General features: G+C 47.9%; 1 protein-coding gene across 1 annotated transcript in view; it reads right to left on the minus strand.

Moving 5' to 3' along the window:
- Positions 1 to 5286, minus strand: part of WNT7B (Wnt family member 7B) — a 141606-nt gene extending 136320 nt beyond the window's left edge. Inside the window, exon 1 of the mRNA XM_006264607.4 lies at positions 4844 to 5286. Within this exon, the coding sequence (XP_006264669.1) occupies positions 4844 to 4914 (71 nt within the window). The 5' untranslated portion in view covers positions 4915 to 5286. The remainder of the gene's footprint in view (positions 1 to 4843) is intronic.
- Between the last annotated feature and the right edge of the window lie 9115 nt (positions 5287 to 14401).

Raw genomic sequence — 14401 nt, forward strand, 5'->3', positions numbered from 1 at the left:
AGAATGAGATGACAATTGATTTAGACTTTGCAAAGCTTCCGAGTATAAAATTGATAGCACTCCACGGGCTTTTAGGCACAATGCGTCTCTCATTGTCTTGAATAGAAGGATAAAACTTAGTTTCGACTGCTTGGAAAGTTAGTCTTTGTGTGCAGGAGTTCACATCGGGCTAGTGTTTACGGTCTGGCTAGTGCCTGGCAATGACACCGCTGTGTAGACTACCTGCCCCAAAGATTATTCAAGGGCTCCACTCAGGCATTTGATTTGGAAGATTTGCTTCACGGGGTACAATACACGTTGTATCTTCATAGTCCTTCCTCCTGAACAGAAACAGCTTATACCAAGAGGCATCCTGCCCCAGCATAGCTGTCACGATTCACCCTTTAAAGCGATTCCGATTTCCAGCTCAGGTGCACTGGCTCAGACAGAGTTTCTAGCAGATGCAATACAGAGCCCTAAAAAAGCCACGCGGCTTCTACCGACGAGGAGGCATCTTATCTGTTGCACTTGCTATGTCCCATGTGAGTTGCGGTGCTCAGGGGAAGGTCGGGCAGCGTCCTGCTGGGCAGCCAGGAGCAGCTCCCTCGGACAATCCCTTTCTTTCCATCCCGCGGGGCTTATTCAGGCAAAAGCCCGATTCCTTGCAGGATCCAGCCCAGGGACTCTCATTATACCCTGGAGCAAGGAAATCCAGCCAAAGGCATCCAAGGAAGAAAAGATTTCGTTGTGGTTCTCGGTACAGGAACGAGCTGAAGGCTTAGAGGTGGCAGTCGGAGACGGACTATCTCTTTGCCATCCAACTGATCCCTCGCTCTGAAAAGGGAATAGTAATACTGGATTGCAGCCTTCCCAAAGCACGTGCCTGGGATGATGCTGAAAAGACAACACTGGAACATTTAAAGGCAGCCAAGAGCGCTACGTGCAATGTGGAGAGTCCATGGGAAGGCAAAAAGCACCCTGGTTTCTCTGCGTCCGGGCTAACCGCATCCATTTCCATCGCGGGAAGAGCCCAGTGGGTTAGATTTTCTTCACCGCAGTTAAAAAGACCTTGACCTTCCTTTCCCTCTCTTGCACACCCCTCACACGCATCTGTGTGCCTTTCCACTCCCGGTCGGTTTGGGGTTGTTTTAATCTGGGAATGCCACTTTAAAGTATATCCCTGGCTTTCTCAGTGGGAGAACATTAAACGAAAGGCAGCATCACATTGGAAGCAATGAGCTCAGTCTCACCCAGAGTCGCATCAATAGACTTCTGTTGCATAAAGCTCTTCTCCCCCCATTATTCCCAAAACTCCCGATTCTAGTTGCAGCTGTTATTTGTTTTAATGTGCAATATATCTTACTAGCGGGATCAGTTATGCGATAGGAGCATTTTAATCCTGCCTGAAAGCTGAACTCCGTAGTTGCTTAAATATCTCTGTAATCTCTTTGTAATGAGATACCTGAACTCAAGGATATATATCCATTAGCAGTTTTTTTAAATGTTTCTTGAATTGGAATTTCAAATTAGATGCAAACTAGCTTTTGATGGCTTTATTCCCCTCCCCTGGTACACATAGACTGTTTGTCATAGCAAATTAATATTGTTTAACCAGGTGAATGCATCAGAAATCACCTGCTTTACTGGGTCCAACAACAGGAGAAAGAGCTGAGGAGATTTCTTAAGATGAGCATTTTATATTTAGTAATGGGTTGACTCTTGCGGGGCGAGGGGGGGGGGGGGCCGAACCAGGCAAGCCACAAAATGAAAACCGAGTCAATGGGAATTTCACCTGAGAGTCAAATTCTCTTCTCCAGTTACAAATGGCAGCTTCCTTACATTGCGTTAAAATTTCTACCCTGTATATTTGAAAGCCCATTTCCAAATTTAGCAATGGGTAGTCAGCTGTGTGTGCAGTGTTTTCTTTCCGAAGTTTAGGTTTGCCAACATCCCTATCATTATTTAAGTGGAGATTTTTTTAAGACCTGATAATTAAGACTTGAATATACTCCCCTAAAGCAAAAGAAATAACTGCAAATTCTCAACTCTTTGCTATGTTAATAAAACAGCATTCTAGTTCATCCTGCAAATTAAACCAAAAGCACTGGAAGGGCAGACTGCTACTTTATCATTCTATCTTTCCCTTTCTATGCAAAGAGCTGACTAGAAAAGGTATCATTACATTCAAAGAATATGGTTTCAACAAAATGGTAGTTCCAGTGCCTGATGAAAGAAGAAATAATTGCATCCCACATGTCTAGCCTAGTAGTAGTCCAGGATCTCAGAGCAAATTTCTCTCTCTATTGTTCAGAGAAAGTGAAGTATCATCATCGCTTCATAGGGTTTCTCTGAGAGCTTTTACGGTTCGTGCTATCCCCTCATTTTTATTTAGAGAGACAGTTCATCAACCTCCTTTGCTTTTGTTCTGAATCCTCTTTTAAAATTTCTATGTTAAATTCTATTCACGAAAAATCTGCTCTTCATAGAAAAGCACAAACACCGTAAAAGCAAACTTACTCCAGTAAAGACGTTGCCTCCTTTTGCAAACTATTTTTTTCTTAGCTTGTGGGTTTCACTGTAGAAGATGGCTTAAAAAAGCTCTCTTGCTATCTAAGTGTGCATGGTGTTGTTCTTGTGGTGTGTCATGTATAAATACATATGTGGGCCAAATTCTCTTCGTTCACAGCTTCAACAGAATTTAGCAGTGAGGGGAAAATGATGAATAAATTTGGTTTGCTGTGACAAAAAAGCAGTACGAGCACTGAACCGAGGAAACTTACAGAGACAATGCCCTAATATCCAGTAGATAGGTGTTCAGTGAGAAATATTGTTATTACCCCACCTTTTTCCCTGTGTGCATATAATCTAGCTCAGAAAGAAAGTATCCCTTTTTAAAGAAAAGGGGTCGTTCTACTAACACAAGTTTCTTATTCATGCGAAAAGACCAGGAACGTTTCCAGGGTTTTTTTGGTTGTAGCAGTGTTGGTCTACGGACATGGGCAGGCAAACTTCTTTGGGTAGATGTGATATCTTTTATTAGACTAACTGAGTAGTTGGGGGAAAGTCCTTTTCAAGCTTTTGGGCACAAGAAGCCTTCTGCAGGTATAGGGGGTCTCCGCTGTTCTGATTCTTTCTTCTTTTCTGTCTTGCTCTCTTCACCATCGCGGCTGTTTGTAACTCTTTAAACTTTTCATGAGTACCTTTAAATGTTGTCCCATTGGTCTGTCTTATGCCCTAAGGAGGTAGTGTTGTTCTGCATGCTGAATTCATTTCAGGGAGCAGCAAAATCGTCCAGGTGATCAAATGAGACACCTGCGATTAGCAGAACTGTTTAAAGTGGACACTCGGAAAAAACTGGCTGCTCCCCAGAGCACTGCTGCAAGCCAGCCCCATAGGTCTTGGCTATTGCATTCCCCTGTACATGAGGACATCTTGCTCCTCACTCCCCAGGCAGTAACCCACAGACATCTAATTCCTCCCAAGGAAGGAAAGAGGTGGTAAGTCGGGTGTGAGTGACAAGTGGGTGAAGTTTGGGAATAGTAGCTATTTTTTCATCAATAAACTGGCTCTTGTGGGATGATTCTTCCTGATGTAACTTTAATCCTCTGCTCTTCACTTGATTACAGATTCCCTCCCACCCCTTGACGGCAAGAAATGTTTTGCCCCTGTATTGCAACGTGCTACTGTCTGTGGCTGGTGTTCAGTATAAAATACCAGCTTTGGTGCAATGGCCCTGTGTGCAACTTGAATCGCGCGAAAGAAAACAGGCTATGAGAAGGGCAGAGGAAAAGTGAAGGGCAGGGGATGTCGTGTATTTGGGTTGGACTTGGGGTGTAGAAACTCAGCTCCAGCTACCTATTATGCAGTGCTGAGTCTTTCTACTGTAGTCACTTGAATCAAACTGCAGCCCCCGCCCTGCCCCCCACCTGTATCGATTTCAAGATGAGAAGCAAGCATTTTCAGATTACAACTCACCTTATGCATTCTTGATCATTAAAAAAAATCCCGCAGCTATGCAAAAGGCAGGATCTTTTAGGAGTTTGTAGCTCGACAGGTAAGAACTCGGCTGGGGCTCAGGAATGTGGAAATACAACTCAAGTCTGCCTACTGCAAGGAGCAATATTAATAAGGGCACACAGGTAAAGGGAGAGAGAGGGAGAGAGAGAAACTTGGCAACTAAAATAACATAGCGATCTAGATCATTGTGATCAAATAACAAGGAGCAAACATTTGGCTTCCCAGTTGCCCTGCTGAAATTTGGCCTGGAATGGGTGCAGAGTCAATGAGCTGTGTTTCAGCACAAAGTTGCAGCCACCACGCTCCCTTCCTGGTGTGGTTCCCGGTTGTTTTATCAGAGAGGTAGACGGACCAGATGTCAAGTTAATTTCAACACGTCTGTGTGATGGATAGAAATGCAAATTGTGCCTAGGCCTGCATAAAAAAAATCCCTGAGAGCAGGTTCAGACCAGGGATCCCCCCCCCCTTCTTTTTTTTTTAATACTTAAATTCTGCTCCATTGTCTCATCCTTAGTGGCTGGATTACCTGTCAGGTTAATGCGGTACTGTATGCAGGAGATAATATTTAAATTCGCTTAAATAGTACAAAATCCAAAGAATCGGGCAGTTCCCTCCAGGCTGCATGTTCCCCTAGGCTAACGCGGCGGCGGTCTAGCCGGATCCACAGTAGGCGAGTGACAAGAAATACATATTTTCCCTTTTCTTTTACTGATGATTATGAAACTGCCCCTGCAAGACCTCTTCAGACACCTGGGGAAGAAATCCTGCTTTTTTAGCAATCTATTTAGACACATCCCTGTAATAATCTGACCCCCAAAGAGACGGAATATTTTTGACAAGCACTTACCCTAATTTGACATAGATGACTCCAAAGCATAGAAACACGTAGAAAATCCACTTTCGAAAGTTTCTGTGCATGATCTAGAGAATGGACTGAGCCATAAAAATGCACAAAAAGAACTGATCTCTGCCGGTTAAATCCCAGTCGAGAGCATTTCTGAAGCGACCCAGGAGCAAAGCCGGTCGCACTGTAAAAACTCAGCGGTGATCAGACAACCAGCTCGTCCTAAAGCCATCGCGGCCAGAGCTGACTCTGGTACTGTATTAGGGCAGAGAAAATAAGCAGGGGGGTTTCAAAAAGGGCAAAACAAAAACCCAGGATGGGCAGGCTGGGGAGAAACGAGCAAGCCTTGGTCTTGATCAACTGTTTATACAGCCCTGAAGTTCAATGTGTTTTTACTTGTTCTGACTTCCCCAGGTAACACCACGTATCTTGCAATCTATGGCTCCAGGTAGGAGGATCCCTCTCTCTCTCTCTTTCTCTCTCTCTTTTTCCTCCCTCCCCCCCTTCCCTGTGTGTATGTCAGATTCTAACACGTTTTATCCCTCTCTCTCGGTTTTTAGGTATGCCTGTCTCTCTCTCTCTCTGTATGTTCCAGCCTGCATCTCCTCAAGTCTTTCAGATAACTATGAATAGTTTTCGAAGAAATTACAGATCAAAGGAATCCTATCCTGTCAGACTCGGGGGTGCAATACAGCAACTTCCTCTAGTTCATTCATCAGTGTGGCTGGAGTTTCAATAAAATAGCAAAATATTTTTTTTTAAAGCGAAGAAAGCTAGATTGGAATACCCAAGAACATATGATATGATATGACCCGTGCCTGTACCTGTATCTATCCAGATACCTGATTGTGTTGTCATCTATGGGCACGTCCATCACAAAATGGGTCGACAGACCAATCTGCAAAACCAATCTGCAAAACAAGAAAGCATTTTTCCTCCTTGGTATACTCGGTTTCTCACCGATGTTTAAGATCCCCTGTGTGGGGCTTACTGGGATGAATACCTCTCTCTTTGTGTTCAGCTACTGATAATCATAATCACAAGCCTGTTTACCAATCGATTTCTTTTATTCTCACTGATACAAGACCTCTTCAGTTTAGTTCCATAATATGGGCAAAGGTCTGTGCTGATCAACTGTACCGCTTGCGTATTCACCATCATACAGACATGATAACACAGAAATACTGCCTCAGCCTGCAGAGACAGCTCTCACGCAGGTGCGTGTATGCTCGAGTACCATAAGCAGGATACGTGCCAGCATATCCAGGCACAGTTATGGGACATCAGCACACAGAAGGCTGGTGGGCATCAGGGCTTGGACGGCTTGCACCTGGCAAAGAGAAACAGCCCAATCTACCCCAGTAAAAAAAATCTATCTGTCTATATTGGCTCGGGGTATATGTGTGTGTGTGTGTGTATGGGGGTGTTTAATGTGTATATATGTGTATATGTATACATATATGTATGTGTATATCTATAATGGGGCTGTGTTTAATGTGTGTATATGTGTATATCAGTTTGCATATATATATATCTATATGTGTGTGTATGTATATGTGTGTGTGAATGTGTGTGTGCATATATGTATGTATATATATGTATATATCATATACATATGCATATGTATATGTGTATATATATTTACATATATATGTAGGTGTACATGTATACATATACGTATATGTATGTGTATATATTTACATATATAAATGCGTATTTACATATATACATATATGTACACACACATACATATGTGTGCGTGTGTGTGTGTAAACCCAAGCAGGCGGTGCGCGAGGGACAAAGCACACCGCCCTTCCTCGTGCAGGGACTGCGGGGCTGGAGCAGCCTGCCAGGCGGCCGGGCCGGGCGGTGGTGGGGCGGGGCTGCCCCCCGCAGCTGGCCCGGCAGGGGGAGGCGGGTGCGCTGAGGGCAGAGGCGCGGGGCCGGGAGCCGGGCGGGCGGGGCGGAGGCGCTTATGACGGAGCCTGCTGGCTCTGCTCCGGGCTGCAGCTCAGGTCTGTCTCGCCCCTGGGCAGTGCCGCCTGCTTTCTACTTTAGTAAGCAACGGGAGGGCTTCCTTAGGCAAGCAGCACTGCCCCGTGCATCATCAGCACCAGTTCCTTAATGGCAGTGGGGTTTTCTTCTTTTTCACTTCCCTTGACCGTCTTCTCCCCATCCGTTGCCTGCCACATGCTCTGAAACTGGATTGTTAGAAAATGCAGCAGCGCTGTCACAGTCGCCGACTGGATCTCTCTCCTCCGCTCTTCAACCCGCAAGTGCAACCTCCATTGCCTCTCCCTTCCCCCCGAGCTGTTTAAATCCACAATCTTTTCCAAAGAGGGAGTCATAGAAACAGAGAAAATGGAGGTGAAGCCATCTGGTCCGACCCCTGCTCAGAGCAGGACCAGCCCCAACTACATCATCTCAGCCAAGGCTTCGTCTAGCGGGATCTTGGATGGAGATCCCACCACCTCTCTGGGTGACCTGTTCTTCACTACCTACCTCCTGAGAAAGATGTCTTAGTATCTAACCTAAACTTTCCCTCTTTCCTTCCCCTCCAGCCCGCATCCCCGGGTTTTATGCCCAGCCCTTCTGCTTGGACCTGTGCTTGGCCGTGGAGGGGCAGGGGGAGCTCTCGGGGGCGGCGGGTGGGTGGTCCGTCCTGGAGAGGCAGGAGCCTTTTCCTTGCTTGGACAGAAAACATTAACAAGTTTTCTAGAATAACCCGGGATGAATGAAAAGGGTAATTGAGATGTTTAGCGGACTCTGGCGGGAGCAGAGATGGTGAAAGTTAGATAGCTGGCACGGATCTGGTTTCTTAAAACCGTCAGCACTCATTTGGCATCTTCTCGGAGGGAGAGGCGGGGTTGAACGGAGGAGGTCGCCCTCTGATGGGAAGGAATAAGGCAAAGGCTCTGCTTTCCGGGGTAGCATCCGTGAGCTGTGGGATAACACTACCACCTAGAGGATGCGACTGGCCTCAGCCGCTTCTTTACAGCCAGTCTCTTACCAGCGCTTCTGGTAAGAGGACCCGAGCCAGACCTGGGAGATGCAGGTGCCTTGTACTTCTTCTGTTTTAGCTCCACAGAAGCGGATTATTCACCCTTTCTCTGCCTCGGATTTCTTTGCTGAAAAAAGGTCGTGTAACCACGATGCCTAGTTATTCAGCCTAAATACTCTGGTCTACAATAAACCCAAATACTTTTCTCTGATCATCCCAATTTAATGTGCACACCTCCATTCCACAACCAGTGATGGGTGGAAAATGTTACTCTACAGGGCATAGTGTGTGTGTGTGTGTGTGTGTGTGTGTGTGTGTGTGTGTGTGTGTGTGTGTGGCTGGGGGGGGGGGGGAGAGTGTTAAAAAAATCCCAGATAAGAAGGATAAGAATCTTGCTTATAAGGCTAAACCCTTACCTAAACCCAACATTTAAATCCTCAAAACCCTCAACCAAGACTGGCACAAAGGCTCAGCAGCTTCCTAACAAGGGAGGCAAGTGGGTGTTCAAGTTTTCCACAATAAAGTTCCCAAGTAAGCTTCTGCTTCTGCGCATGCCCAAGAATATTTCTGTCTTGACAGTGTTGAACAATTCAGCACCTACCTCTTACCTAACCACACTGAGATTCATAAATGTTCCTCTGCTTGTCTTCCTTAATGGTCTCACTTTGGTAGCTGTTCTCAGAGCACATTTGATCAGGCTTCATACAAGGTGGTAGACACTGCCTTTTATTCAATAATTCAGTGTGCTCATCTAGAAAGTGGTTCAATTCAATTTTCTGCTTGAAGGGATTTGGTTCTGTATCTCCCAACTCCAGAAGCATGCCTTAATCACCAGGTGAGCATTAGGCACCAGAACCAGGTTTCTTCCACTTTTAGCTAGGATCCTAACCGATAGGTTAGAGAGGCTTTCTTATGCTTGTTTGCTCTCACCCAGTGAATCTTTTTTGGCCCCAAATAGAACAGCTTCAACAGGAATTAGTAAGACTTCCCTACACCTCTCTCTACCTCAGAACAGCCTCAAGCCCAGTGCTTAGAACATATGCTCCTGGAAAGAGGGATATGTCAATTTAAACCCCTCAGACAACCAGCAAGGCTGCATCCAGATGTGCAGACACATGCAGTTTGTGGTGTTGTAAATCTCTTTGTGGCATGGAACCCACAAGCAGCAACTGTTAAAACATGCCCCGAGCTGCAAATTAGCAGTGCAGGACCAAGATTTGCTACTGGGATTTCTCAGTAGCAACAAAAAAAAAAAAAAAAGCCTGGCACAGAAAGTGGTACAACACATGTGCAACAAGCACCAGACCTCTCTGATGCCTGACCTGTGTCCCTGCTGCTCCAGGCCGCTTGAAGCCAACACCTGTGGCCAACATCACGTACAGCCTGATCAAGTGTCCTCAGTCCAATACTCCTGAGTTCATATGTTGATTACATTTGTATCAGAAGAATCAGTCAATGCTTGTGGAACTATTCCAAATAGGATCTTGCTTGTGAATAATGAAAAAAAATTCCTGGGAGTATGTAGTCTGCATGTAAGTGTCATATTGAATGTAATATTTGAATGTTTGTAATAGTTGCCCATTAGCCAGTTTAGGAAAAAGACAAGATTTATCTTCTTATCTAAGCCATTGTTTTGGCCTACGTGTGGAAGGTCCTGACTTTGCTCAAAGTTTTAACTCTTGAATTTTATCTTTAGAGGCCTTTAACAAAGTTAACCTAAAAATGACCCTTAAGCAAACATCCCGAGAGATCAAACCCTAGGGCCTTTGGAAAAATTGGAAAGAAAAGGTCACTTGCAGTGGTATGGAAGTTCCCCAAAGTAATTAAAATGGTCAAGAAAATAAACTGATTACCAAGCAAAATAATCTGTTGAGAAAGATCCGAGCCCAAATTTGGGAGTAGTGACAGGTTTGGGTAGGAGGGGCCCAAGACGGCAACTCACTTAATAAAAACTGTAACCTACTGTCCCAATTTGGAGGTAACCTCACTTGCAGAACAACAAAGGAAGAATCACAAGTGTAGGCCGGATCAGACTGATCACCTGAACCACCCTCTCTGTGAACACGAATCTCTTAAGTCACGCTGAAGCTGCAGAGCGCCTGAAAGGGACTGAAAGAAGGGGACTTAGTCCTATCACTGCTGAGACCAACCCTAAAACCATAACTAAAGAATGAAGGTATACCTGGGGATTTGGTTTCTCAGAATTCTAGTATTGTAAGTATATTATGAAAAATAATAGTATTGATTCAAATTTAACTTTTAGTTGTAATTGTAGTTGTTTTTGTAATACTAATTCTTATAGCATTGTTTGGGAAGGAAGTGCATTTGGAGCATTGTTTCTGATATATGTAGTTATTGTGTTCTTAATGTTTGTGGTATTTCTTAAGGCTAAGCAGTGTTATATGCGTAACAAAGAATTTTAAAACAAAATTGTGTTGTATGAATTAAGAGTGTAATCATTGTGAAATCATGCAAGTAGCTAAAAATTTCCCCCAGTTGTGTGGGATTTTCTCTATTCCATAACCCACTAGAGACAGTAAGTTCAATAGAACTGATGTGCCAAAAATGTTAGCTCAGTACTCCAGTATACTTAGTCTTCATCTAATTTACTACTTATTACACAAAACAGTGGGCTTTCCTCCCCCAAGATACGAGTTTCCCCCAACATAGGGAGGTGGATGTTCAATGACTGACTGATAGTTTGCAGCTCATTCTCCTGTTTGGGGTGGGTTAAAGGAATTGCATCACTGTTGAAGAGGCCTGAAATTTAGCTCCCTTATCCCACAGGAAGAACGTCACCCATGGCATGCTGGTACCTAGCACCACTGCTCAAACTCATTTGAGATGCTGCAAGACATATGTATGCTAAGAAAATAACATTTCCCGCACTACATATTTGCAGCGCAGGGGCAAAATTAGATCCATGGATACCCATATCCAAGGGTCAAAAAAAACCCCACTCCACAAAACAGCAGGGCAAGGCACAGTCCCGGACTGTGCCTGGAGACAGCCTGGGAGTCAGTCCTCTAGGAGAGATGCTCTGGTTTCTGGCCAGAGTGTCTCTGTGGTGCTCTTGCTGCCTCCAGCACTGTCAAGGGTAAGCTAGGGACATGGGGTGGGGTGGGGTGGGGGGGGTTACGGCTGTGGGGGTTATAGGTTTGGGTGGGCATGGGTGGGTATGAGGAGTGGCAGGGGGATATCAGGGGGGTGTCGGGAGTGGAGGGGGTTGTTGGGGGCTATGGGGAGTGGTGGGGGGATGTCAGGGAGTGTTTGGAGTGGTGGGGGATGTCAGGGGCTATGGGAAGTGGTGGGAGATGTGGGGGGGTGGTGAGGGGATGTCAGGGAGATGTGGGGGAGTGGTGGGGGGATGTCAGGGAGTGTCAGGAGTGGAGGGGGTTGTCAGAGGCTATGGGGACTGGAGGGCAATGGCGGGGAGTGTGGGGATCGGTGGGGGGGGAATTTCCCATATGAGGGTGGGTTCATGAAGAGGCTCAAGCAGGGGCTGCCATACACCTGCCCCACCCCTGGCCCCCATGTTGCCGGTGGCAGCAGGCAGCATGGCTATAACTGCTGCAGGCACAGCAGGCAGCTATGCGGCACTGTGTGGTCCGGGCTCTGTACATGCTGAATGTACTTGCTGAATGGACATGGCCCATCCCACTAGTGCAAGGCCTTTGACGGGCCAGGAGTGTGTGGGGCCTGGGGCATATCAGCCCATGTGGGGCCAAGGGGTGGCGAGTGTCTGGAGCGCAGAGCCAGTGGCGCACGGTACCTGCCATGCCAGAGCCTCGTGGAAAACACTCCCTGCCGGTCCAACCCAATCTGATCTGGCCCAGGCCATGCAGCTAGTGTGGGTTTGCACAGGAGCCATGCCTCCCGGAGCCGCACATCCTGCTCCAATGCAAAGCTGGACTAGCGAGCCGTGCCAGACTGGGTCCTGACACACGCCTCCTCCCCGCAAGCACTGCATGGCAAGCAGCGCTGTCGCCAGAGGCAGCACCTGGCACAGCATGCAAGGACAGTGTGCCAAGCCAAGCTGGGTCCTGCTGCCATGGAACCAGCCTGGTCTGGAGGTATGAGTGACCCCAGTGCCGGCAGGACCCTACTCAGTGCGACATGCGGGCCTCACGAGTGATGCTGGCCCCTGTGTGATGCCAGTGAGTAGTGCCAGTCCCTGATGAGTGGCACAGGTAGTGACGGCTCTGAGTCACTCAGGGCAGTGCCGTGACATGGTGGGGCTGGCAGCAGCATGCTCTTAGCACCTCACTCCCGCTGCTGCTGCAGGGGATAAGTTGTGGGCCCTGCACGGGTGGGCTGTGGTCCTGCAGGGTGGCTGGGACCCTGTTGGGGGTGGGCAGCTGGATCCCTGCAGGGGGGGCAGTCCATGTGCTGTGGGGGGGGACTGCACCCTGTGGGAGCCAGGGGACCCACCCCTCCTGAGAAGCCCCCCCACCAGGTCCCTCCACACCCACAGCAATCACCCCACACCTACCCACACACCCACCTGCATCCCCACATCCCTCCACTCCTACCCACACACCCACCCACCTTCCCACCCCCCTTCTGCAAACCCCACATCCCCACATCACACACCCATCATGTGAGAAGAAAACCAAAAGTACACATCAACACATATAGATATTTAGAATTTATTTTATTATGATAATAGAGACACTGGCAGGCTTCCAAATTGTTTTAACATTGTAAATGGGTCAATAAAGCATTACCCAACTGATCTCTCTCTCTCTCTCTCTCTCTATATATATATATGTATATGTCTGTGTGTGCATGTGTGTAGTGGTCTTTTATTCTAATTGTGGAAGCACATGGATTTTGGGATATTTAAAAATGGATTTGGGATGCTGCTGCAGCAGCCCAACTGGCACAAGGGGCTAGTGTTCCCAGATACCAATTGGCCAAGCCCCAGAAGCTCCTGTCTATTTGTGTCATCCAAGTTCTGTGAGCCCTAAGGCCCACCCAGCTAACTAGTAGCCCCTACTGTATGAGGCTAATGGATGAATGACACAAACAAACTCTTTGGACAACAAAGCCAAAAAACAGGACAGGAGTGATGTAAGGATCAAAGGGTCAAAGCGTGAAAATGAGTGAGCCTGAGGAGGACACCAAGCAGAGCCCTCCAGGCTGCACCCACTAGTCCTCAAAGGCATCCAAGGAGTTGGTGGATGCTGCCCACTGGTGCTCCACCCGGAAACGTGCACAGACAAGTGAGAGAAAAGTAGCCCCACAGTCTCCAGTCACCTTTCTGGCCACAGCATCCTTCCTGGTCAAGTACAGGGTCCACTTAGCCAGGGCCAGGAAGAGGTTGACCAGGAGGTCCCGGGACTTGGTGGGGCAATGGATGGGGTGATTAAAAACAAAAAGGTGGGGGGTGAAATTTAACCAGAACCTCAGGAGGTTCTGGAGGTGAATGTGGAGGAGCTGTAGCCTGGTACACTCTAGGGTCATGTGCACCAAGGTCTCCCTCTGCCCACAGAAGGGGCAGGAGACCAGGGTGTCTGTGAAGCTCACCACATACACACCCATGGTGATGGATCCCTGGAGGAGCTGCCAGCTGAGGTCCTCAGTGGCTCATGGGATGAGAGTGGAGAACAGACTCAGTCACAGGGGTGCCCTAGCCATGCCCTCGCTGAGCAGGTCCCACCACTTGGTGTCTGGGTGGGATGTGAGGGTGGCATGATGGATCGTGCAACACACAAGCATGTAGAGGTAGCAGCGATGGACTGTGGAAAAGCAGACTGGCCTGGTGTCCTCCAGTCAGCTTAGATGGTGGAGCGGGAAGCACCATGACACTGACCCCATGACAAACTCTGGTGGGCTGGAGGACATGGCAGGGTGGGTGGGGGGGGACTGCCACCATGCAGGACCTGGTTGACAAGGGCAAGGGTATCAGGAGGTAGGGCAGATTTCACCTCCTGAACCAGACAGCAAGTTGCACATGTCGTATGTAGACCCATGTGCCAAGCCAGTGCAGTGGGGTCCATCCACTCCTGCCTATCATAGTCCAGGAGGTCTCCAATACAGGTGACGTCAGCCAGAATCAACCTCTGTCACAACCAGGGTGCCTCTGCTGTCAGCACCTCCAGCTGGGGGTTCCAGAGGAGGGGCTCGATGAGCAGGTCGGTGCCCTGGGTGAGTGTTGCAGGGGATCCAGAGGCAGAGACCAGGCTTCAGACCCAGAGGAGGTCCTGGTAGAACTCTGGGAATCCTCTCAGGTCCTGCAGGGAGAAGCCCCTCTGACCATGCAGAGGCCAAGGAGCAGCCAGTTGTATTGGAGCCCCCAGTTGTATCGGAACCCCCAGAAGTCATAGAGGAAGGTGCACCGCAGGTGGCCCCATGCCACGTGCCTACTGATACTGTATAGCAGTTGCTACAGGGCCTGAAGGCAGAACATCAAGACTTGGCTGGGGAGGCAAACCAGGCCCTGGCCACCCTTCTGCAAGGGGAGGCTCAGGACCTCTGCAGCAACCCAGTGTCATCCTGGCCAGAAAAACTCCAGCACCCATCTCTGGAGTCATGTCAGGACCTCAGGGGGCACAGGC

The sequence above is a fragment of the Alligator mississippiensis genome, chromosome 4 (genome assembly GCF_030867095.1).
Source record: "Alligator mississippiensis isolate rAllMis1 chromosome 4, rAllMis1, whole genome shotgun sequence".
NCBI classification, from domain to species: Eukaryota; Metazoa; Chordata; order Crocodylia; family Alligatoridae; genus Alligator; species Alligator mississippiensis.